The following is a 27,990-nucleotide window of genomic DNA, read 5'->3' as shown; positions in this document are numbered from 1 at the left end:
ACCATGCCACTGATCTACAGCTCTTGGATCATCCTTTCTTTATGTTTGCTTTAAAAAAAAACCACATTCACTCAAATTAAATCAAACATGTGCACAGGAATTATTATATTTACTTGATATGCACCTGGACTTGCAACTGTCATATCATGCAAAGCATGTTCATCTTTTTGAACAATGCACAAGTTTGATGATCAGAAGTAACAACACATCTGCTACATCTGTGGAAGCTTTGCATAAAAAGATTTATACATGTCCCAACCTTATTGTAAATAGGTATTTGCATCTTTAAGTGTCTGGGTGCAAGGTATTCTGTATTTCTGTTCTGCAAAGTCACAGCACAAGCATGATGAGTAGAGGAGCATCTAAAGATTTAAAGCTTTAACATAGAGAACATTATCTTCAAAGTAGTCACACTGGGAACTTACTTGTGAAGAAATTTATCCTGTCTATGGTCATCGAGCCATTTTGAATAGAGACTTCATAACCTTGGCTAGGTGTAAGTGAAGAAAGGAGCGTTTGATCGGCCTCTGCATTTGACCCAGACTGGAAATCACCATCATTGGGAGTGTAGGTGAGCGTGAAGGCAGTTTGTGTTCCAATAACTAGCACCGATGTGCTCCCAATCTGCGACAGCGATATGACCACAGCAGCTGCAAGTGAAACAGAAACAGATACACTGTAATATCAAGAGTATGATTACCGATTCCAGCTCGGAAGGGGATCGTCCTGTAATTCAAATATCACTACTTCATTATCAAATCATGGTAGCTATGCTACTGATGATATCAAGACTGCCTATGACATATTCTTAATATTGCAACCAGCATTCACATTGCTTGTTGTCATCAGTGACAAACTATTAGATGGCATCAGATTTTCCCCTTATTTGTTTCCATTCGAGGGTTAAGTTGCAACATATATCATTACAAGTGTACCTGCTGTCATTAGATTATCTTTCTAGTCAAGCAACACTTATGGAGATGACGGCCCCCAGCTTTCATTTTCTGTAAACTTCACCCTAAACTATTCCTCCATTTCATTTAATGTACATTCAACATGACATTGTGAATCTCACTACTTGTTGATGTTCAAGCTTAAAGCACCATACATCTTTTGGCATACTCACTTGTTGTAAAATTTTCTCTCCGCTCCCCACTCCTGGTATCTATCGATTGCTGAGTGGACGTTGCAACTACACTCACTGTGTAGGTAGTCTCTGGTTCCAAGTCTTCAAGCGACAGAGAAGTCTCCTCTGTACGAATCAAGTCCTCTCCATTGTCACTGCCTGTTTGGACAAACATCATCACAAGAGTCATATCTCCATCCATTTAATACTTTGTGTAAAGAACCTGCACTAAGGTTTGGCCTCCCCTGCCAAAATTCAACAGCGCGCAAAGGCATAGGTTTCTACATGCAACAGGTGGTCAAATTTTGCACTCTGTTATGGTTGAATTATGGGAGGCTTAATTGCTTTACAGTCATTCCAACATGAAAGCACTCCAATATTGATGAACTGATACCTGGTCTGGGACAGTAATTCGCTGTGAGAGGTCACGGCATAACAGATCTATATAATATTTAGGAAATTATTACGGTTTCATTCTCATAAGGCTTAATTCATAGGACTTCACTTTTTTTCAGGTCTACAAAGTGCTGCGAGTCTTGTGAAGACTTCAGGGAAAGACTCCAAGGTTTAATATGCTTACCCCCTCCCCCCCCCCTTTATTCTGCCATACTAATACTCTACACTACCATACTACTACTCTACACTACCCTATACTGTAAAAGTTGAAATTTTTGCGGTGTTAAAATTTTTGCGCATTTCGCGCATCCAGAAGCTAGCGCAATAATAAAAGCATGCGATTATTTTTGCGTGCCATATGTTCCAGTACTTGATGTCTTGATTCCATGGAATTAAAAACACGCAAAACTCTTTTTATACGATCAAGCATGAAAAATTAGTCGCACGAAAATATCCACTTTTACAGTACCCTTGCTGGCTTACACATGAATGCATTCGAGTCTTTGTTGGTAGTACGTCCATGGCTGTTGCAGATATACAGCTAGATAATTCACTATTCTAAATAGACTCTAAATAATCCATTAAAGATTTCAGTAAAAATTGTGCCACAGTGGTGAATCAAGATGGAGCTCAGTGGGTGCCCCCCTCCACTTTATTTTTTTTTAAACTAAAGAAATAAAAGGCAAAATGAAATTTTCTAAACCTGTAAGTAGCACAACAAATATTTTTAACCCCTCCCCCCCCCCATCTTCACAGAATTCCTGGATCCACCCCTGGTGCCATCTACTAATAAAGTCATGTCATATGCAGTCATACACATTCTAAACTCCATTTACCCATTCACCCTTGTGCACAAAGTTTGGGACACCCCTCGGATGATCCCCATCAATCCCCACCTCCTCCCCCCCCCCCCCCCCCCCCCCCTCTTTGAGCTGCTGTGCACAGTTATCTCACTGACTCTACAAGCCAGCTGAGTAGATCTGTCTCCACCACTTTAAACACTAGTTAGCACTTTATGTGCATACATGCACTGTGTGTGTGTGGGGGGGGGGGGGGTGGGGGAGGATCGAGGAGGATAAAGGAGGTGGCAAAAGATTCAAAAGAAGTCAGTGACAGTCATCACTCAATTCACTGGCACTATCTAACTGTTACTGGTAAATTATGTAACGTGTTCACGGTGTTCGGGTTTCTTATTCCACAAGTGTCAACATCCTTGCTAGACAGAAAGATCCGTCTGTCCGGAGGACTCTTTTGTATTTTGCCATTAACGCTGTCCTCCGTATACGGAGGGGATCCGTGAAGCCAGACGCAGTCTCCGCGGAACATTCCCCGACGGACAGGTGATACAGACCGATCTTTCGGTCAACATCCTTGCCAGGTAGAGGCAGAGTTATAATTCAAAGATTTTTATCATAATTCATACAGTTATGCATGTTGAGCTGTAATCAGGAATTGTCAGATAGTCGGATACAACAGGTAAATTCCGCAATCACTCTCCTGACAAATACACTACAGCAGCTTTGCAGTGAGATTATTGAAAGTGAAACTTACTCAGAGTCACCTCGTACACATCAGCTCCACTTGATGCACCCCATGACAGATCCGCAAATCTGGGCAGGATATTTGTGACTGTGATAGGTCCTGGCACAGAGGGCGCTACACACAAATTAAAAAGAGGACAATTCAGTATTGTTCTATACAAGGGTCTGATAATGCAGTGTAGCCGAGAGAATGAAGACTTTACATTACACATAAAGATAAAGGAGTAAAAGTATAAAGATATATCAGATGTTGCTTCAAATGGTGATAGCCTTGTGATAAATAAAGAATTCGGCCTAGTACAAAACTTGTTTGGCAATTTTGGAAAATGTAATATCAATTTTAAAGTGTTATAATGAAAGGAAAGTTAAAGGACAAGTTCACCTTCATAGACATGTGGGTTGAGTGAATGCAGCAATATTAGTAGAACACATCAGTGAGAGTTTGAGCAAAATTGGACAATCTGTTCAAAAGTTATGAATGTTTGAAGTTTCTGCTCAGTCACGGCTGGATGAAAAGACTACTATAGCTTGTGATGTCACATGAGTACAACGATATAAAGAAAGAATAAAGAAAATTCAACATATTTCCATTTTTCTCGCATAACAAAAGAGCACTCAACTTCTCTCTTTCAGAAGGCAGGGGAAATAATATTACCCTTAACATATGTCAGTAACAAGTCGAAGAAATGTGTACTTTATTCAAAAAGTAAAGTCTTGTGAGATTCTCTTTTTATTTTCTTCATATGGTTGTATACGCATATGACATCATACACTGTAATAGTCTTCTCATCCAGCAGTGACTTCGCAGATACTTTAAAAATTCATAACTTTTGAACGGATTGTCTGATTTTCCCCAAACTTTCACTGATGTGTTCTACTAATATTGCTGCATTCACTCAATCCTTATGTATATGAAGGTGGACTTGTCCTTTAAGTGAAATTTTTAAGAATAATTGTTCCCAACATTAATGCTTCTGATTGTGTTTATGTCTGGAAAAAAACATACTATGTCATATAAATCAACACTAAATTCTTGTGTTGATATATTGTGATGTATAATTGCTGTTTAAATGTGTGTATGTGCGCGCTTATGCAAGTGTGTATGTGTCTTTTGCGTTGCTATATGGACTCACGATAGGGGTGTTCACATTACGCACAATAAAAATTTGTTGTTTGCTTGGGTTTTATATATTCAAATTTCCATGTACATTCTTATTTTACATTCATTCCTTTTTTATTGAAATCAGTATTCATATATTTCATGTCTATAGTCAAATCATTAATATATACCCAACTGGATGAGAGTGAACAAACTCAAATTCTTACTTGTTTGAACCTCAAGAGTAGTCATTGAAGTGCCTACTGGCAAGTTCGCGACCACTGTGACTGTGTAGGCACTTCCCTCCGACAGCCCAGTGAATTCTGCATAACGCCGCTCATTAGCTTGCACTGTTATGCTACTTGCATCTGCTGGACTGATGGACACCGTATAAGACTCGGCAGTTGTAACTGGACTCCATGTCACGGTAACGCTATTGTCCGTTATAGCCCTGGCCTGGATAGCACCGGACGATCCACTTTCTAATGTTATAAGATGAAAAACATTCAATTTGTGCACCATCAGTATTAAGGGATTGTAAGAATCACAATTTCCTTTTTTTAAAAGCAAAAGAAATATAATAGACCTTTGGTTTGAACAAAAAAGAAAATGTGTTACGTGACGACAAAGTGTTTGATACATTCAGTATCATTATCTGTCTTCGTTTTTTAACCCTGGCTTAATCCATTGATACTGAACCACCCCAAACCCCCCCCCCAAAAAAAAAAATGCCCCCACCCCCCCCAAAAAAAAAAAATAAATAAATAAATAAAACAAAATTACTCCCTAAATTGCCCGTAACCATCCGTCCACTCTTCTTTTTTGATAGTTTTGTGCTTTACCATTTTCACTGCTTGCATATATGCTATTATAGTTAAGTAATTTGAAAGAGGTAAAAAGTCAACATGAATATGTCAGAATTACTTCTGAGACACACCAGTCTCTTGGTAAAGTCCTAATAGGGTTTCTAATAAACATATGAATAAGCTGCTAGTGAGCTATTTTACATTATGCAGAAAGTTGTCGAAATGAGAGTAAAATTGCTGTACCTTCTCGGGAACAATAGGCCATTATGTACGGCATCTTCAGTTGCAAGGGTCAACATGATTGGCTATCATAGAAACTAATCAAAGGTCTTATCTATTTTTATTTTCATTCATTCATTTTTTCCTGTAATTTATATTAATTTGCCTATATATGAAAATAAAAAATACAATAGGTTAACAAAGCTTAACCGTGCCCAAGGACATGATGGGCAAAAGGGAACGATACATTTAAGTGTTCAGGGTTGAAGAAAATTCCACATGACGAGCAAGTAACCGAATAAACTGCCGCGAACAATAATCGCTACGGATGTGCATTAACAACTTCAGTCATTTGTAGGGGCAAAGATACTGGTTACGCTGCAATAGGTTTCCAGCCGACAATAAAACACTTTCTTAGCCAAGAATGAAGTCGTATCAAACTTCATTTTAGGGTGACTGATTCCTGAAGTACACCGAAGTTTAAGAGAGAGTCAATTTCAACCCCTTCCTTTTCTACTTGGAGAGAAGAAAATAATCATAAAGGAAAGGGGCATGGTAAAAACGTTTATGTATCAATACAGCATAATTAAGTGGTGTCTACTTATTTCCAATAGCAAAACTTGGAAAATACACGCTTTGAAATTTGTAAATGAAATAAATTATACAAAAACTGTTTTCCCTCTATTATGTCATGGGTTTTTGATTTCATGGGTTTAAACACCGTCATTGATTTCATTATCTTTTTTTTTGGGGGGGGGGGGGAGGGGTGATCCTACAAGTGGTGCAAAGACAAATCCCAACTTCCAGCAACAAAAATCATAATTCATTTTTGTTTTGTTTTGTTTTGGGGGTGTTTTTTTTTTTGGGGGGGGGGGGTTGGGTGGGAGGATAAAGTTGAAAGCATATCATCTTGTATGGTGCACAACCTGTGAGACATATAATACTGAGTAAAAGCATAATACGCACCTGTGGAAAAAGTGTCTACCGTCCCTTCACTTTCATCATCACCAACGAGTGTTGTAACAGTCACCTCATATTCCTGCCCAGGATCTAGTCCCTGGAGGGTAAAGGTTGTGTCCCCTGTGTTCGACGAAGGGGGCATGGACCCCCAATCGGGATCGTACTCCACCCTGTACATCTCTACACCACCCTCTGGCCTATCCCATGACAACGTTATGCTGGAATCCGTCGTAGTGTCTGCAGTGAGTCCACTAACTTGGAGTGGCACTGCAACAAATGAGTTAAAGTTGATTAGATTTTCTGGAATTACTCTGTTTTGTCTACTAAAGATAATGTGACATTACTTCCAGCCCCCAAACTCAGATGCATTCAAATTAATGAAATATTGTACTCAACCAATAGAGATTTCAAGAACGATGACAGAAAACCACTTTAGCATCAATTATTACCCCCAAAATTTGAAGGAATACGTACAGTCAGAACATGAATACAGTAGTAAAATAGGTGTATATGCGATACTTTTAGAACAGAAAGTTGCAACAGTTCAGATTTTAATCAGACACTTCGACGACGGTTTGAAACATCTGCGCCAAATGATCCGAACTTTAATTTGGCACTGCATACTAATAGATAATGACAGGCGTTAAAAAAAAAAAGAAGGCATTAACCAACCTCTGGTCTCATGTAAACGCAATATGTCTTTAATTACAAAGGATTATACTGATTTCTATATGTAACAGACCAGAAAGAGAGATCCAAAAACAAAATGGTGTGGGGACTCTTTGCAGTTTCTGATGCAAAGTCACAATGTAAGATAGACCTACAGAGCACATTTTTTGCAATAACCTTCCAGAACTGAAACATGGATTACTTCCAACTTTTCGACCTTACCTGTGCGGAAAGTTCCTGTGGCAGCTAAACTGCTTGTTCCAGAGATAAAGAGGTCTATATCATACTCCGTCCCGGCGGAGAGGCCGGTGAGCTCATAACTTTGAGCACCTGCAGTAACATTGACGGTGGTGGACACACCGGAACCAACAGCAGTATACTCTATTGAGTAGTTGTTGCTATCATCGGTAACGTTCCATGCTATTGTCAGTGAATCGGTGGACCTCTCAGTCAATCTAAATTCAGCTGCAGGACGGGGAGTGAAACAAAAAGAAAAGAACACAAAACGCTCAAAATTGTTTTGAATTTGCATGTACATGGTCGTGAGTATCGCAAAGTAAACCTCATTCTTTTTAAGGTCATTACGGAAACATAATTCTTTTTTTAAAATCTCGTTATCAGATTACTGAAGTGGATGTGGTGCTTGCGCCAGCTGATTATTAAGGTTTTCTCCTTTGATATTTTTTTTGAGTACTGCTTCTTTAAGAGTTTGCAATACACTTCGTCATCGATGTGAATGAGGTGGCATCGTGAGAGCTCACATCAACGGAAAACTTTTGCAAGCTCCTGTCAATTGTTTCTTCTGTTTCTTTGCCTATATGTCTGTCTGCCTGTCTCTGTCTCTCTCTCTCTCTCTCTCTCTCTCTCTCTCTCTCTCACTCGTTGTTTTTTTTTGTATTTTAATTTCTTGCTGTTGAGTAATCAAAAATATATACGTCATTTTATGATATATGCATCACAAATTTAATATAATTCGTGTGATCAGCCGGACAGATCATGATATCATAGTAATAACTACGTTTAATCATAATATATTGCACTAATCATGTAAAAAATGATGATAACAAAACATATATGTTACAAGCATTTAAAGGATAAGATTTTGAAAATATCCATGTAGACTCAGTGTTACGTTTTCACGTATTCTATGTAATAAGCCAAGGTAGTCCAAACATTTCGTGTTAAAAAGTTCTCTGATAACGTATTGAACTTCATTTTTCTCTAAAATCCTGATGACACCGCAAAACTGTCAACGAAGTTACTGAACTGGACCTGTTTAAGCACACTGAAAATTAAACAACTGCAAACAACAAGCTGTTTTTTTTTATATGTTCACAAATCTTCGGAATGAGCCATGTGCCAAATGGGTATTCCAAAGTACAGTGGTACATTTCAGGGATGTCTGGTTATTATCTGTTTTCAAAGTGCATTACCCACCCATCTCCTACTATACAATATAATATTTAAGAACACTTCAGTGAGAGAGAAGTTTGCCCAATATTACTTCAAACTAGCAATCTACATCTATAATTTTTGCCAAAATGTGTGTTATTATTTGTTTTGTTTTTTACTTTTATTTTTGTTTTGTTTTTGTTTTTTTTTTGTTTTTGTTTTTTGTTGGGGGGGGGGGGGCAACGTACACATTATAATAGATGTAATGCCGGCTGACATCTATTTACCAACATATTAAGGTCAAGTAATACAAGTTCATAGAAAATTGGTTGCTTTTCATCTGAATGACCTGATATTCATTAAAAAAGAGATAACAACAGCATTTGAATTCTGTTAACCCTAAAGGGGCCGGGCTTTTTTGGCTATGCTCAGAGACCGGGGGGGGGGGGATGGATTTCCCCCCCCCCCCCGAGATCTCGGCCATCGGTGGTGCGATCGCGATGTAATTTTGCATGCGTGAGACCCGCGTCATAATCTACAAGATTGTGTCATAAGATTTTTTGAAACAATCAATTTCTAATTTTGATTAATTAATTATGCAAATTAAGCTCAAGATGATATTCTAGCCTTATTAAAAGCAATGAGAGTCTAATTTTTGATCTGCAAATCTGTTCTAGCATATTCAACAATTGTACATCACAAAAACTTCCAAAACTCATTTCAATTCTTATGTATTTTATTGTTTTCAGAATTTCTTATGTATTTCTATGTTTTTCAACTTTTGTTTTTTCTTTGTTTTTTCATTGGAAATTGTCACTAACCACTTTTCTACCATAATTAGCACAAAATCAATCAATGAAAGTGACTAATTATAAAAGTAATCAGGGTTTTATGACTTTCATGACAAAGCACTGTTTTCCATAGGAAATGTACACATAACATTCCGTTACAAAAATGGGCGTGGCTTCGCAAAAGTATGCGCGGACGTTGCAAATTTGGTCTCAAAAGTTGCGCGAGACTTGAATGAAGAAAGTCAAGAAGTCTCGCGACGAGGCCTTCTCGCGTTACAGCATTATAGCGCGAAACGTCGGGGGGGGGGGGGCGGATTCCGCCCCCCCCCCCCCGGCCCTTTCAGGGTTAAACACTGTGTTTTATACCGTTTATCACCTCCCTGATAATATCTAGTGGTGACGGTATATTACGTGGACTGACGAAAAGGCGACCGTTCGGTCAGTTCATGCAGCATACAGTGGCACGTTTGTTACGGCACATTTTGGTAAATCGGCACATTTTGGTAGATTACCAAAATGTGCAAGTTATCAAAATGTGCCGTCTTTAGTGACGGCACATTTTGGTAATTTACCAAAATGTGCCGATAGTGCACCTATAAATGACGGAATCAACTGTTACCAAAATGTGCAGTTAAAGGTGGATTTGCCTGCACATTTTGGACAATCTGCGCATTTTGGTAACTGAACTAAAAACCCATGGATGGGCTTGAGATTTATAATACGGTCAAGGAGTTAAGGTGATATGGTCCTGCTGCAGTTTAGACTGGCAAGACACTTATTTAGCTCACCCGAGGTGAAGGCTTGAGTAAGCTATTGCGATTGCTTTTCGTGCGGGTATGCTGTCTGACCTGCGTGCCAGGTGCGTGGGGCTGACAACTCAGTGAAGGAATTCCTCTGAAGGAATGGCAGAAGTACCACAGAATGTCATTAATTTGGTCGCATACGGGGACTGCGAAATACATGCGTGGGAGTTGCCTTCGAGGTGCTGCCGCTAAGGGCCTCCTACTGGCGATCTGCGTGTACCTCTGTGGGCAATTCCCACGACTCACCCGGACAAAGTTTTGGTCATGCTGTAAACTTAGCTGCGGGTAAATCGGACTGGCGTGCGCACCTCCGGGCAAATACAGGCGAGATACGCACTTGGTACTGTCAGGTGTGGACCAACTGCGGAGAGCTCCGGGTAGCAAATTTGCTTCCCCGGAAGTCGAACTTGCCCAAATACGGTATGACAAGGTCTTGAGCATGTTCAAAATGTGTTCCGAGTGAGTTGCGGGGGTACACGCAGAACACCAGTAGGAGACCCTTACCGGCAGCACTTTGCAGACAACTCCAACGCAGGTACTTCGCAGTACCCGTAAGTCACTGGTAACAGAAAGCGGATCGGTTTCAAAGTTCTCACGCAGATCAAGCAGAATACACGCAAGTAGAAGGTAAGTAGCACGCGTCTTGCAAATAAGACACAAGTGCGAAACTCGTAAACATTCTTGTCCGCCCGCAGAAAATTCCCTGCGTGCTGAAAAAAATCCCTGCTCGCAACAAGCCCGCGTAGCTTGCCCGGAAAGGTGTGACACGGCCTGAAAGGCCGTGACACATCTTCCCGGGCAAGCCTTGCGTGCGATTTGCGAAGAACAATTTTTACTACCCAGAGGTCCCCAAAGATGACCTGTACGTGACACGTAACAGTACCTACAGTTGTAGCATGTATCTCACCCGTAGTCGCCGGAAGGTGCGCACACAAATCCTTTTTACCCGTCACCATGTTACGGCCTTGTCACACCTTTCCGGGCAAGCTATATACGCGGGCTTGTTGCATGTGAGGATTTTCCAGCATACCGGACAATTTCTGAGGGCAGACAAGAATTTGCGCGAGTTGTGCATAATGTGTCTTACTTGCTGGATGCGTGTTATGTTCTTCTTGCGGGTATTCTGTGTGACCTGCGTATCAGGCGCATGGGGGCTGACAACTCAGAAATTCATCTGAAGGAATGGCAGAAGTCCAACAGAAATGACACAATGTCATTGTCTTGGCCGCGCTGACCGCATACGGGGACTGCGAAGTACCTGCGTGGGAGTTGCCTGCGAAATGCTGCTCAAAATAATGTCAGGCCAGCAAATTTCCGACAAGCTTAACTAGCTTAACTAATTCACAGAAAAGTTTGCAATATATACCTAATTTCAGCTGTCACAAAAGTATATACGTTCAATAGCTTAATAGCTATCAACGTTGTCAAGAAAATCTCAGTGTAGGATTAGGCCTACTTCCCCAAGTCCAAAGTTTGTTAGAGAAATGGGTGTAAAGGAGAATGCAAGGCAAAGGTGAAAACAATTGAAAGGCCAAGAAAAGAATATTGCTGCTTAAATGTGGTACATAGAAAGATGAAACAAACGCTTGATCTTCAAAATGTTTGTACAATTTTTCTGCTATAAGGTGTGTCCAACACCAGTGGTTGTATGACTCACGTTAAGTCAGTGTGACTACAAAGCTCAATGTGTGATGAACCGGTACATCTTTTGTCTCTCGATCGTGACAGATAATTTGCAAATCGTCGGATAATTGATATGCAAGTTGATAGATCAATTTCACAGTTTTCTATTCATCTTTGCTGAGGAATTAATTGACGAACGAGATGTCTACTGGAGAATATCTACATTGTGATCAGACAAGGTTTTGATCTTCATAGCACGTTGGAAGGTTTTGTTAAATCACAGTTACAAAATCGTGCAGCATGCTACTTCTGACCTCGATTTTTCTTAATGATGACTCAATTGTTCTTTTTCGGTATTACACAGGTTACTGTAAGGTCCTTATAGCTTTCCATCTGGCCGAAACAATTTTAAGAAACTCCATATAGGCATAGGACTGTCATACAATAAAGCAATGGTGGATGGTGACAAGTATCTAGTTTCAAACGTACTAGGTTACAAAAAAGAAATAATGATAAAGGAAATACTCACCAAGTACATAGGTAGTGCTACTAACAACAGAGTATTTCAAATCTTCACCCATGCCACTGAAACTCTGCACTTCAAAGGTGTATGTTACGGATATCTGGAGGTTATTGATATTCACAGTTGTGGCTCCAGTTTCAAGTTCCATGACATCAGCAGGGTCAGTCCCGTATGTGATTCTGTACCCGTCAACACGATGAAAGCCAGCGAACGAGGGAGAGTCGTAACCCACTGTTACGCCATTTTCGGATTGTCTCGCAACAACAACGTCCGTAGCTCTTAGTGGAACTATGAAAGAAAGATTAAATGTTTGTGATAGAATGATGTCTGTCTGGTGGTAGAATCTAATGCAGGTAGGGTTGCTGTGGGTAGCTAAAGTGAATCAAATCATTAATTGTCACCAATACTTCGTCTGGGCCTCATGCATTGCTCGAAAATATGCATTTAAATATAACTCAATGTTATACCATTTTCGAATTTCCTCATATAGCACCAACGTTCAGGGCGTCTTGTAAAATTATGGAGAGGAAGGTTGAATGATAATAGGAGAATGATCTGTCATAGATGCAGATAGAATTGCATGGTCCATAGTTGGTAAAGAACAAATACCACAGTCGCAAATACTTCTGCTGGGCCACGTTGCTAGAAACTATTCATTTTAAAAAAGTATCTCGAGACATCAAAAGCAAGTCCCCCAAATTGCACGCAACTTTGCATTAAAAAAACCACAAAATGCTTGCTGAAAGGGCTTGCATTTGATTTTGAACACAAATATGAAATACTACTTCGATTAATCGCACACAACTTTGTGCTCGTCCTTACTGGTCAGATGAAAAGTTGTGTTTTTAATAAAACTACCAAAAGTGTAGCAACAAAGTCACAGTCACCACCACACAGACCAGTAAACTGAGAGTTTGCACATGATATTATGAAGCAGGGGATATCTATTGGGGTTAAGTGATACATGCATAATCAATCATCAAAATTACTGCCTTGGTTGATAAACAATCATAAATACAGAATCTTTTTGACAGCAAATGACAGAGAGCCTCAAGGTTCAAGAAGCCGGGTTATACCAGTCACGCTGTATGGAAGTATATAAACTAATTGCACTTTGTCTGTGTTCTTACGAACTGTGAAATCCCTTTTGGTTATGTCCTTACTATCATACTATAAATCCTTATTTTCACTATCTACACATACGCTGTAGGCCTATACTACATACACTTTATGCAACTGTAGGTATAATATAGTAATGTCATGATATGGCACTTTCATTTGCGATACCATGTCTTTTCTTCATACACAGTGGTTACGATACACATTGTAATTGACTTAGAGCGACTGGTCAAGAAACTAGCGAGTAGAATCATTCATGAGTCACACACAGTCATGATTGTCTCACAGCAGTTTGCTTATCGACGGAGTTGTCCGTAGCAGTTTTTCCGCTCAATATGACTTTCAGATTCCACAGATTCCTGAGGATTTCACCCGACACTTTAAGGGTAACCGACACTGTTGTTGAATTGGTCCGTTTGTATACTTCAAGAGATTAAAGAAGGCAACAAAAGTCAAATTATACGCCTGATCTATTCTCTTTATTGCAACAACATGAGAGGAGTATAATTCATGAAAGTCTATTGAGCCCACCACAAGTAATTAGTATTTCTACAAAGTAACTTCATCATGTAACAATCACCTATGTTATCCATCGTATAAGGGTTAGGATCACGTGATTGGCATCATAGCACCATAATTGAGTCTGTGGGTTTTGAAAACAACATTTGAGGTCCTACATCAGTACAATATAAATGGCCCTCACTCTTAGTGACAATAACAATTAGTTATCATTACTGGAAATCACCATCAGCTTTTCACTGGCAAATGGGAGCTTCTAACTGCCAAAGAACGGTGGGACGTCTTCTTTGGTATCAAATGAAAGTCATAAATGAAGGTCAGCGTCAAAATACAATTTTGAATGCTGTGCAATTTAGCATATTATGTTCTATTCCTCTAGAGTCTACCCACGTATTTTCAATCATATTAATATCAAAATAATTGTCAACGTTCAGCAAAACTTACAGATTTTTGTATATAGATTACAGTAAATCTAGCTTAATGTAGAACTTATCTGAAGGTCAAATTGATCACAGTTTTTCTGCGTCAGAAATGTAGTATAGAAGTACGTATACAAACGACAATAACTCCATGTTGATCGTCATCTCACAAAGATATTGAACTAGTTGAGTGGATCTCACTTATTCGGCGATGAAAGCGTTCTGGCAAACCATGCATAGTTCATTCATATTAAGAGTGCTATATATAATTATAATACTACAGTGTATGATGAGTCATCATGCCTTCTTAGTCTGCCAAATCTATACATATCTTATTGTTGAGGCCAGATCTAGGAGCAAAATACTAATCCACCCAAAGGAGCGAAAGAAAAATCCAAACAAAAATGTATCTTTCTCAAATCTCAAATTGTTTTCACTAGAAATTCCCTGACAAAACTACACACTCGATTAGTCTGATTGTTATCTTATAATGGACGTAGTTTTTGATAGATAAATGGTAGAGGCACAACATATTCTGGTGAGGTAAATTTACTTTAAGTCCCTTAATTTGTGAATTCATTTCCGTTAAATATCTTTGGAATCTTCTTCTTCAAAACGACTACTATCAATTACTCATTCCGCTACATTCATTCATCCTTATACTTCGTTAAACGTTACAAACAGTTGTACGTGTTAGGAATCTTTGCCACAAGGTACATGTGTATTCAAAATTAAGAAAGAGGATGGATGCATATTGCACTGGAAGGAATAAAATTACAGTGATGACGATACTGGCAGTTATGTTGTTGTTTTTTTTTTTGTTCCGTTAAATGCAGTGGAAAGGCAATTGAACATCGGGGGAAAACGAATAAACATATTTTGATGTCATTTACACAGGACGAACTTTTACACTGGGTATAGGACAACTAAGATTTAGAGCTTCTGGAAGAAAGGCCAAACAGGAGTGTCTTCCTCTGCCAATGAGAAGCTCTTAATCGTTTGGTTCAAGAGGTCACAAGCCGTCTATGTGCTATGCTGTATGAACGTTGGGTGAATACTCATGTATGAAAGAAGTCTATACAATCAAGACTGCTGGATTTACAGGCAGCAGGTAACAAAGCCACAAGGCAGAATCAAAATCTAAACACAAAAAAAGGGGGAACAGAGGAAACTGAAATACTTACTTGTTCTATACCTTGAAGGAGGTAACAGGTTCGTCGTACCACCAGAGGAGGTCAACGTGAGCTCATAGAGTACCCCGGGCGACAAGCCGAAAACGAACTCAAGTTGCCTATCAACTGAAGCAGTGCGTAAAATTACGGCAGAATCAGCATTGTCAGTGTCGACTGGATTGACGTTCAGCAAGAAGGCTCCTTCGACGTTTCCCAGTATCAAAGTCGGTACCATGAACGTACCTCCGAGATCAGTCATTTCATTCGCGATGCATATTCTACATTCTATGGAGTGAAAAGAGAGAATGTGTATATTTATGTCAATCATGAAGTGATGATTAGATGAATGACAGCTGGTGCTATCATTCTATTTCATGAATTTCATTCCGTGACCATATAAAGGATAATGCAGCCTTCAGTACTTTTACGATCTTGCATTTTTATAAAACATATACTACTTAGAAATTGAAAGCAAATATTTCACAACTATATGTATATAAGAAATTTACCCCTAACTGTGAAATTATTCGTTTTTACCTGCAGAATGCATTCTACTTACGGAAACAATGTGTAAAACTTAAAAGATAATAATGATAATAACAATAATAATAGTAATGATAATAATAATGATAATAACAATAATAATGATAATAATCATGATAATAATAATAATAATAATAATAATAATAACAGTGCTTTTAGGCTTTAAGTTTTAAAAAAAGAAAAAATATGGAAAAGTATACGAAATTATATTTATCTATGACATATTAAACAGATATGTTTTTAGAGAAGTTTTGAGTGATTCCACTGAGGTCGACGACCGAACAGTGACAGGGATATCATTCCATACTTTGGGTCCAATGTGGGAAAAAGAGTAAGTTCCCTATGCATGCTTAACTTTAGGTATATGAAATGTAAAAGAACTGGATGATCGGAGCTTGCGGGGAGGGTTATAACGATACAAAGAATATCTGAAGATACTACGTGCAGTTGAGTGGGCCACATGATTAAAAAGTGCAAATTTGACAGGAGCCAATGGAGAAGGTGTACGTCACGAGACCGATACCCACGAGTCATACAGCCCACGAGTCATAGAGCTCACGAGTCACAGAGCTCACGAGTCATACGGCCCATGAGTTCGATCACGAGTCATATACAGCCCATTAGTTCACACTATAAGCTATTAAGGCCCACGAGACCGACACGTTAAAGGTCCTGTTTACCTTTGGGAGCAGTGATTTTTAAAAAAAAATGTTAAAGATATCACATTTGATGCATATTGTGTAGGTCTGTTGTATTACAAAATATCCTACTAGGCCTATATAAAATTTTTGCAATAAAGCCTGAAATATAAGGAGATATCACTATTTTTCTCAATAAACCATAACTGTAGATGGTTTAGTCTGGAAACATTTTCATTATAACTATTGTTCACATTTTGTGTATTTAACAATACTTAACATCGATAATTTTTACAGTGGTTGTTTCTATCCCTAACTCACATTTTAAAACTATTTTGAATCCCTAAAGCTGGGTTTTTGTTTCATCTACAAATTGTAGATTAACCTTTAAGCCCCGTGTTTTATCTGTCGAACTCGTGGGCTGTCTTTACCTAGTGTCGAACTCATGAGCTTTATTTACCTAGTGTCGAACTCATGGGCTGTATGACTCATGGACCTGTTTTCAATGTCGAACTCATGGGCTGTATGACTCGTGGGTGTCGGTCTAGTTCAAGTTGATTTATTTAATTTCCAACAAACAAATAATTAGAAATACAATAATATGTCCGTATATACAGATGTCAGGAAATCAGTACAACAATGCGATGAATGTAATAACATGTAATAACGACACAGGTAAATCATCAACAAAGATACAAATAAATGTTACATCAGTATGGTAAAGGCAGAAACAAATTGCTGGAAATGGAGGGGACTGCTAAAAAGCAGAGCTTGTGGTGTGCAGTCCCCTCATGAGAAGAAAAAAGAAGAAAAAAAAATCAGATTGCAAAAAAGAAGGCAATTTGCCTAAGTGATACAAAAAAGACAGAGTAATACACACATACATGCACAACACAAAGACGCACATTAACAAACACAAGACGGCTCTCTTGTAAAGGAAGAAATGATGAGAGGATAGAAGGATTAGTGAGGAAGGTAGTAAGTCTGAGGTGGACAATAAAAGGGGGAAGGAGAAGGAAAAGGTGGGTCATAACCAGGGATCTGGAGGCACAGAAGCTCGGGCTCGCTGAGGTACAAAGAGTAGTGAAATTAAACCGGAGCAACAACAATTTTGGAAATCAAAATTTAAAAAGAGTAACTTACTGTGTTGCATACGAAATTTTTAAATAATTCTTTAACTTTAAGGAAAAGGTATGAAAACTTAATGCTTCTTTTATATTGTTATCAAGAGAATTCCAGAATTTTGGTCCAGGAAAGGAGAATAAAGATTTGCAAAGACCGTCCTCGTCAAAGGCAAATGATATTCATGGGATTGACGGGTTGGATATGCATGAACAGTTCCTTTTTTTTTAAACATGGAATCAAACACAATGGGGAGAAAATGGTTGGTAAGTTTCATACATGAATTGTCCTAAGTGCAAACGATACAAGTCGTGAATTTTCAAAATACTATTTTCGTGAAATAAATCATTATTATGACTTCGCCACGATTCGTGACAAATGATACCAAGAGCTTTTTTCTGTAATAATAATATTCTTTCTATATAAGTAGAAAAAGTGTTTCCCCGTGCGATTATCCCATAATTCAAGTAAGGTAGTATCAAAGTAGAATATAACATAAAAAGTACATTTTTTGGAAGATAAAATTTAACTTTGTTTATTACACCTATATTCCTTGAAATAACACGACATACAGAATCAATATGTAAATCCCAGGAAAGTTTATTGTCCATAGTCAAGCCTAGAAATTTGGTAGAAGAAACTTCTTCTACGATCGTGTCTTCCAGGAAAATATTTCTTGGTAAATTTTCTAGCGATTTACTGAACATCATACAATTAGTTTTGTTTTTGGAAATTAATCGACAATTTGTTCGCTCTTATCCACTGAAGTAATTTCATTAATTCACTGTTTAAAGTATGAATTAATTGATCAGAATCAGAATCTGATAAAAACACATTAGTGTCATCTAGTGAGATGACCCCAATGGAGAGAACGTAACACTGCTGTAATGTGAGCAGCTTTCCTGATATAGGTCAGTGATCTTGCTGCAGAGTTTGCAGTAGAGTGTTGATCTGTTGTTAAAAAAAAAAAACTCCAAATTTTATTGTCCAAGAATTCATTTTGCCCAATTGATCGTGGGCCCGGCAGCCACTGAGCAGCGCCAGATCGACGTTGCTCTAACCTTTTCAACTGTTGAACGGCAAACAAGGTAGCAGCAACTCCCATCTTTTAACGTCTTTTGGTATGACGCGGCCGGGGTTTGAACCCACGACCTCCCGATTGTGAGGGCAGCCGCTCTACTCATTGAGCCAACACATCGGTATGAGCCAACACATCGGTGAGCCAACACATCGGTGTTGTGACATACAAAAAAAAATACTGCTATTTAAGTGCGATATTTCCCAATGAAACCGAGGTATACGCAAATGGAATCTTACAGATTGTGATATGTATGCAATATGATGTTTCAAAGACATGGTACAATCAAATACAACACCATGATGGCGTGTCTTTTCAGAAGAGTTGATTGATTGATTGATTGATTACTTTATTGTCCACTCTTCTTTATACATTGGATATCGCAACAAAATAAACATTCAATACATCACAGGTGCACCACAGACATATGACAGAGTACGAATGAAACTCACTCATATTAACATACGGTAACGTATATGCACCATGATAACATAATACATTAACCCGACAGTTACAACTATACAAAAACTATTAATATACAGCTGTATATCACTTTCATATAATTATTCAACTCATAAATATATTCATTAATATCCTTTCTTGCATCATCATTATACACCAAACAATATATCACCTGTGATATCCCAATATATATTTTTATAATTCACTCCAAAAAATTTCCGAAAAAAATATATATACCATTATCATGGCAGCGCCTTATCAAAATAACACAAAATTTGTCTTACATAACTAAACCTGTAAATCATTACATATTCCAAATTAAAAATAACATAACGTAAATACTGTGGGAATAATTCAGTCCACAACATATTGGGAAAATTAAGATTACCATAGCAATGCTTTCCCCAACAAACACATACGAGAAACATATCCTGCAAATCTACACCTCACTTTCATCATAGCTATCCACCAAATTTAAATTCAATTGCTTCAACTTATAAAAATAATCACTCACTATCACCATATACCCCAAATTTCATCAGAATTAATTCAGAGTTGGTAACACTGTTGCCAGTTCTCACTTGGCACTTCTTCATACTAGCCTTTGATAGCATTTGCCTTGACCCAAGTAAAAATAACTCTTCATCATTCAGCTTTAGTTGATTTTTGCTCATCAAACATTTGATTTCATCAACACAGGTTTCGAGTCGTTTAATCTCTAGCTGTTGCTGCTATAGTTTCAGATGGCGCAAAGGAATCGACACAAGTGCTTTGTACAAAATAATGTTTGTAGCTATTACTAATTCCTGCAAAGTCACTGCATGAGAAGAGAGCACCTGCGCTTTAAGGTAGAATTTAAAGTTCACGTGAATACTTTCCTCGTTACAAGGTGCTATACGTATACAGAGACTTTGGACATTGAAAATTGAAATAGAATTGAACAAGCTGTCAAGCCATCCGTAGGTCTCGGGTTCGAATCTCGATGGAATCCCATTTTCTTTGTTCATTTTCATTTATATTATACATATTCTATCTGGTCAGTTTCTCTATAATGCTTGGATATATTCTATACAAAAACAAGGATAATAAATGTGCATCACTTCAGTGATCCGTCGTATTTAAGCTTCAAGTTGACATCTCTCGGGTTTATATGTCATGTTTTGTAACTTCTGACCACACGAGCAACGAAAACTATAAGAGGTTTCAGGGACAAATACCGTACTGACTGTAAGGGGCTTTCCATAGCCCATTCGGTTAGAGGGCTCACACCGGTAAATATAATGGAATATCCCTGACCGCACCACAAAATCGTACCAAAGATACTAAAATAAATGAAGAAAAAATGATTAAAAATCATAAAGGGCAGTTTGGCAATTACTGAATAGCTGTAGACATTGAGTGTGAATCCCTCTACAAACTGCGTTTTGGATGGAAGATGAAAGCTTTTCTCATGGAATTTGAAGGGACTACCTTTGATTGGGTGCATGTACAGAAAATATGTGATTTCTTGAGTAAAAAGAACTCGTAGTCTGGCTTTGCGAACCCTTGTTCAGAATTTGAGCGAAAGACCCCCCTTGAAAATTTGATGGATGAAAGGATATACCTAACTTTTTCAGGTTACCGAAGATGAAACACCTCATTTCTCCCAGCTTTTTTACAGATCTTTTTTTTTTCATTAATTTTGAATTTTAACACACGTCTCTGTGAAGAATAATTTACACGTGTGAGCCCTAGAGCACCGTACTAGCAATACGGAGGTCTCGGGTTCCAAACCACAGTGGAATTCCATCTTTTTTTTTATCTGGCTCATTTTCGTTCAGAATTGAAAAAGAGTAGAAAAATCACGTAAGACTTCAGTTTTCTGTTTTCTTTTTGTAAAACATTCTTGGTTATGAGATGGTCTTTTACATATTCGTTGGTCAAATACAGGATGATAAGAAAACAGCACAGAGACAAAGGCCTAAGGACGAATCTGCTCAGTATGCGGTAATGGATTTAAAACTTTGATTTTCAAATTTTTGAGAACTTTTCCATATGATACATTATGTTTGTGTATTATCATTATCATTATTATTAATGGTAGTAGTAGCAGTAGTAGTAATGGTGATAATATATATATATACATATATATATATATATATTTATATATTTGTTCAATATCTTTATACACAGAAAGTGCATCGGGAAATAGTAACATTACTCTATTTATTACATTCTGAAGTAATGTTCCTCTGTCATGCATTCTTTCAAAAATATATGCGCTGTTTCATCAAGCGCGCCGACTTTGATGCACTTCATAAACACAAAAATCAGTCCATCCGTCACAGAGAAACTAGGAAAGTAATGACTTGATAGATAGAGAGTTACAGCTCGTTGTTCCAATAAAGGTTCAATTGTCCAAAATTTATGGAAAGAGGTTCGTTAGTCCAAAAACGAAAAGAGGCTCTTTAATCGGATATCAAAAAAAGTCTTTAGTAAGACAGTAAATGCAATCACTGAACTTACTGTCTGCTTAATGCCCTCCTTTCAAAATTCACACCGTAATATAGTGCATTCTATAATGGAGAATGCACTATGTTACACGCCTACCTTTGTTTGTTGATTCTTGCTTTTTTACTAAGAAAATTTCCTCATTAAGAATTGTGTACATTATCAAATATACGTACATCTACACATAACATAAAGAAATACATTATGAGACCTGATGTTTGGGATATAGGTACACGTATAGTTGTCACATTTCATATTTGCATAATATTGGAATTTTGAGTTTGCAGATTGATAGTATGTTTAACTAATGATATTACAGGCATAACTTTGGTGAAGGAATCAAAATGAACCAAAAAAAAAATAGAAGGGCAAAAAGATATTGCCACCTTTACAATGAGCTCTTTTTCTTTGAGACATGATTTGGTACTGGACAATATTACTCTAATAATTAATATTTAACATTTGTATTTTCCTATATGAGCTCCTTCGTGGAGACTTTATGAGCTCCCCCTTGGAGACATCTTGGTATATCTAATATTCTTGTTTAGTACCTCTAAGATTTATTATGTTTGGTTTATGTTAGTATTGTCTGGGGCAAATTATTCGTTGCGTAGGGCACCAATTTTTTTCTCTGTCTTCTTTCTTTAAAACACAACAACATAGAAGGGCAATCTTTGGAAAATACTGTTGTTTTCAATTACCTCTATTATATTTATTGTTCTATGCCTTTGTCATATAAAAGCAAAGGAAATAATAAGAAAAACATTTGAAGACCATAATTACTTCACATTTTGCTGCTTCGGCAAATTTCAGCCAAAAAACGCCCATTGTTAATTGAAATTGGAACAGGAAAAAAGACGCAAAATCTGACATGGTTGTCAATTTATGGTTACCATGGTAACCAGCAATATCAAATTTCGCTAAGTTATATATCATGATGTTTGCAATAAGATTTTAGGAAAAGTCGCCAAATTTGGTTGAATTGGATAAAGGGCGAAGGAGTGGCAAATTAAAATCTGGTAGGGGCACATAATGTGCCCTCCTTTGGGCTTTATACGGTTAAAATGGGGGGTCTTTTAGTTTTTCCCGAAATATTTTGAATTAGGGGTAGTTTACAAATCTTTCCCCCAGCAATGTACAGTTGGATCCCGCAAATAAAAATACAAATGAATAAAAATCTGAAACACAGGTGCATGCTTTGCTGCAGAGCACGCCATGCCCAACTGGCCTTAATTCTTTTCATAGAACATTTCGCCACATGCGCTGCACGTATTCGTCATGCCACGAATGCGTACACTATATTCATAGCAGACGACTCTAGGCGGTTCAGCACTTTTCCTTCAATAAGGGGGTTATTTTGTTAGCTTCCCTTCCAAAATTATGTGATGGAGGGGGGTGCAATTCTGCTGCCTCCCTTCCAAAACCCTGAAATAGGGGGTAATTTTGATTGCTCCCCTTCCAAAAGCCCGTGATAGGGGGTCAAATCCTAACCCATTCTCCTCAAAGGGGGTGTATCATCTCCATCTTTTTTTCTTGGGGGGGGGGTGGAGATCGTCCACATGTTCACTTACCTAGGGTAACATCTGCAGTTGAAGGTGGTCCAGATTCTCCATCAGCATCCACGGCGACAACTGAGAGTTCGTATGTGGTAGACTCGTCAGCCTGAAGGCGATCGATGTCGTAAGAGCAACACGAGTCAGTCGGTGTATAAGTCGCGGTGTATACTGCTCCTTGGGCGTTTAACCTGCTGACGGTTAAAATGTAGCTGACCGGGTCGCTTCCAGAGGTGGGTGGATCCCATGTCGCCATAAATCCCCATTGTCTTGTCGAGGAAACCGGGATATCAAGGTTCTGAACCTGTCCGGGGACTTGAGCCACGGCACACTGGAACGGGCATCACAAAACAAGTAAGAAATCAGGTTCTTTTTTTTTTCAATTTGTTCAAAATGTAACCATGCTGCAATGCATTAAACAACCAAAGCAAGTCAAATTGGAAGGCACAGGCCAGGCAATGTAAATAGAAACGTGTAATTCATGAGGGTTATTGTAGTGCCTATATCGTTTCTTATACACCGTGAAGCATGCCAAAGTACAGATCAACTTTCGATAGTATAATATTTTACTATTTGGTAATCATAAAAAAAAATCATTACAATACTTTTGAGACGTTTTAGATATAAAATGTAGTGAAATTGTAATATTTTTGAGTTGGCTTTTGACCCATGACCCCAATTTTTCCCAAAAACACTGCGCAGTAATGCACGTAAATATACCAAGTTTGATTGAGTGTATATATCAATTGAGTCATTTCAAAGGAATAGAGAAAATAGGATAAATTCAGCATCAAATTGGTGTAATTTTTGCAGTTTAACGTAACCCATGACTCTTAATGTCCAAGTGAATAATTGTCAGGCAATTCACATGCATATACTAACTTTCATGCAGATAACTTGTTATCAGCCATTTCTCAGAAATGAAGACAAAAAAGCGACATTTAGCATTTCACTATCCAATCTATTCAAACACACACACACACACACACACACACACAAAGTGGTACTAATAATAGGTGCATGGGTCCCACCTTTTATCAGGACCTCTTTTTTTTTGATATCTCAGCTATTTCCAAACTAATTTTCATCAAATGGACTTTGAATTCTCTTTAGAATGGTGTATGCTCTTTTACAATTAATAAGCGGTTCTCATTATCTCACGCAAAAAAAAAAGTTAGAAACCTGAAGCCCCATGTCAACTAAAACTATTAATCCCTTTATGTGCATGCAACAGATACATTGCATGATTATTGTGAAGAGCATTAATGGTATGCTTTAAAGCTGATTAATCAGTGTCATCTCCGCAGAACTAAGAATGTCTATACGTCACTGTCCTAATACATAATATATCTCATTCGCACCAGTTTTTTTTTTTCATTACATTATTCTTCTACAAACATTCCCATACGTCTTACAATGAGATTTCCAAACTATTCATTGCAAATATCAATTTTCGATGCACCTTACGTACATACTGTATATATATCGCAGAGATTTCTTGAATCAGTTGTGTTGTGCTGAATTCTGACTGTATTTGTTCCCCTCTTATGCCAGAAAAATAACTCCTATCTGATACAATATTTATGCACAAATTGGGGGGGGGGGGGAATCCCTTCCATTTAGATGGTATACCCAATCTCCTATACCTCCCATCGCTCATTTTCGTTTCGCCATCTCCCGAGGACTCTTTACATATACAATGAACATCTCCTCGAATTTTTGATATCTATTGAAGGGTTTAGCACAAAAAACGAAAATTAATGTGCTTCATTATGCAGTGATGATGTTTTCGATGATCTTTTTGATGTCATTCCGTTGATAGTGCTTTTGTACATAAACTTCTGTACCTGTTCATGAAAAGAAATGAATTCCTCTGCGCGCCAACGCTTCATGGTTAGTGATTACCAAAACGTGTTTCATACATCAAGGAACACACTATAAACTCTACAAGGTACAAAAGCCATGAATAGAGTAAAGATGTGTCCTGTCAACTATCTTTGAAGAATACGGGTGGTACCTGGAAAAAAAATCATTTAAATGTGCTTTCCATGCTCGCGAGGTCAACAACAAAATGAGTTCAGTTTACACTCCAAAAAAAAAATGACAATCCTAAGCGAGGAAAGAACTATCAATCTTCTTGGTGTATACATATTTATATATATGTGAGGTGATGTATATTATATACATATATATATATATATATATATATATATATATATATATAATATACATGTATATATATATATATATATATATATATATATGGTGCAGTGAGCTCGGCCTCGCACTTAAATTCCTTTTGATTTTCTTTTGGCTTTCTTTTATTTTGCATTATTTTGCCTTATTTTGTTCAAATATTTGCAGATTGATTGCTTTTTGTTTACGTTCCAAGCCCTTGAAAAAGACCTGTAAGTAGGTCGAAAGCTTGGGAGAATCATATATATGTATATGTATATATATATATATATATATATATATATACATATACATATACATATACATATACGACTCAAACACTTCATTTTTGCGCACATTCTGTCCTCGATTTAATTCATCCTACATGTTTCACCTTCCGTCTATACTCTAGACAGCCATCAGCAAACTTGGTATGGTAGTAATCTCATGCTCTACATAATATACTAATGACAAGTAGCTACCATCATGACCATCGCCATCTATAACCAGAACAGATTAGTAACATCGCAACACTCTTGACATAAAGGTTGTACACTGGCATTGGGTATCTGTTTATTTCAAACGTCAAGAAATTTTGCATCGTTGAAGAATAATGTCTCCCAACATCTCGTATGAAATTTAAAGGTAATACATCTCAGAGTTAAACAACAACAACAACAACAACAACAACAACAACAACAACAACAACTGAAGAACTAATCCCTGTTACTTGATTATACGCCCATCTTTTGTGCCGAGAATAAAGTTTGATTTTTTTTTTTTTTTTGGGGGGAAGGGGTCTGAATAGATTCAATGGATATCTATATTACTGCATGTTTCCCCTCAATCATAACGACTTTTCCAGTTCTATCATTCTGAGGAAAGGTCTGTATTACTACCTCTACAATATACCAGCTTATGACAGAAATCACAATTTTCAGGGTTGCAAAAGGACACAGGAACTTTAAACCTTGAACATGATATAAAACATATTATTTACTACATTGAAGATGCCTGACATCGTTCTATCGCTTCATTTTTAACCAGCATTCTCCATGACTAGCCTTCCTACTTGAAACTGTTACTCCAACAATGCAGACCTTTGATCACATCATTCTTATACATACACTGTCCTTTGTACTTCAATGATAAATAATTCCTAACAAGGAACTTCCACTTCTCGAGAGTCATTTATAACGAGTTCTGCAGTTCAATTGTTGAATTCCTATATTTCATTTCATTTTTACGTGTATCATCACTACGTGTCAAATCCCTATTATTTCCAAACGAGGATATAATTTAAACGTCATTGTTAAAATTTTGAATTGTGTTTGTTTGTTGTTTTTTTTTCACGGAAAATAAACGAATGAAAAGGAAATTTAAAATTATTAGTTAGCGATAATCATGAAAGCAGCGATGGGGCGCGGGTCAGATTGGGAACGTGTTGTGGATTATTCAACACTCATTTGTCCTGAAAATTTTCGGAAACTGTTTTACTTTCGCCTCACATGCTCTCGTGGTTCAACTTGAGTGCCACGATAAATCCATAAAGCGCATTGATCCGGGAGAAGGACTAACTCGCTTATGAACAGGAATGCATCTGTTAAAAGCCCATAAAGAGACTGAATTAGATTTGCTTTTGACAATTGCCTTTTGGTGTATCTATAAATATATAATGTTAAGAAATAAAACCGGAAAAGAATGTCGTGAAACTAATTTGCAACATTTGTTTGGAAGAGAAATTTGTAAAAGAATAGAGGAAGATTTGAATAGCAAGAAAACATATTATAATTTACCAAAGCAAATGAAGTATTTTGTGTAAATAGTTAGTGGTTTCCTTTTAATCTCAGGAACCCCTCTTGAAGCTCATTGTATTTTTTTTTTGTATAATGTGATATTAAATGTTGAATTATGAAGGCAGTAAATACCCTGTTGGGGTCAAAAAAAAAAACTCGCTTATGAAGAATATTCGTGTCAGGGAAATGATACAGGGTTCATTATTCCAAAAATCCGAAAAAAAAAGTTCTCAATTGTTTCAATGACGTAATAAGAGCTTGTCTAATGATAATCGCATTATTCTGATATTAGTCTGGTTAAAGGTTTATATGTTTACACGTTTCTTCTTCCAAAGAAAACTGATATCAATACTTGTACAGATATACTGTAAATTGGGTTACATATTGCATCTCATAATCAGCAGGCCAAAAATGAGGGGGTTAATAGAGTAACGTAAACTAGTCCCTCAAAGGTCTTCATGCAGTTTACTACAATTTACTTACAGTGGATGTTTAATGCATCGAGAGTTGATATGATAGCAACTTACCACAGCAACAGCTGCCAGAACCAAAATCCATTTGCCAATCTCCATGACTAGACCAACAGGGAACTCCAAAAATGGGGATAATTACCAGAGACCAGTCCCAGTCCTACACACTCGCTATGGCGGGTGTGGTCGAAACAGATGAAGAGTGGGACAACTCAAATTATTGCGGTTTCTTCTATACCCGTTAAACTGTCGCTCCAGAATTATGATCTTCAACTCACAACTTTGCCCGACAATGATAGGCTTTTCTGGTAACTTTTCCCAGCCTACATCTACGTAAGTGTTGGGAAAAGTTTCTCCAAAAGTACCTCGCAAGGTACGCCCTTCTGGATCGGACACGGCTGTACCCCGCCAAACAAGAGCGCAGTGCCACTTAGAGTATGGCACTAATAATGATATATTCTGTGCCTCAGTCACATGCACAGAATA

At 37.6% G+C, this 27,990-nt stretch overlaps 1 protein-coding gene across 1 annotated transcript; it reads right to left on the bottom strand.

The window, feature by feature from the left end:
- Nucleotides 1-408: 408 nt before the first annotated feature.
- On the bottom strand, nt 409-27,606 carry LOC139737611 (fibronectin-like). The gene is made up of 8 exons (XM_071648293.1): nt 27,562-27,606; nt 23,082-23,394; nt 7,039-7,281; nt 6,154-6,414; nt 4,390-4,644; nt 3,074-3,178; nt 1,127-1,285; nt 409-650 (listed from the first exon to the last, which is right to left on the bottom strand). The coding sequence occupies exons 1-8, from the start codon at nt 27,604-27,606 to the stop codon at nt 409-411; spliced, it is 1,623 nt and encodes a 540-aa protein (XP_071504394.1).
- Nucleotides 27,607-27,990: the final 384 nt, after the last annotated feature.

The sequence above is a fragment of the Diadema antillarum genome, unplaced genomic scaffold (genome assembly GCF_040938485.1).
Source record: "Diadema antillarum isolate AM-2024a unplaced genomic scaffold, OU_Dant_1.0 scf00000029, whole genome shotgun sequence".
NCBI classification, from domain to species: Eukaryota; Metazoa; Echinodermata; class Echinoidea; order Diadematoida; family Diadematidae; genus Diadema; species Diadema antillarum.
This window is presented reverse-complemented; position numbering and strand designations above follow the sequence as displayed.

Excerpts from the sequence above, each read along its gene's own strand:
- LOC139737611 (XM_071648293.1), bottom strand. The coding sequence starts at position 27,606 with ATGGAGATTGGCAAATGGATTTTGGTTCTGGCAGCTGTTGCTGTG. Across the intron at positions 4,645-6,153 it reads GGTAGACACTTTTTCCACAG|AAAGTGGATCGTCCGGTGCT; the intron begins GTGCGTATTATG and ends TTATAACATTAG. Across the intron at positions 1,286-3,073 it reads TGTGTACGAGGTGACTCTGA|GCAGTGACAATGGAGAGGAC; the intron begins GTAAGTTTCACT and ends TTGTCCAAACAG.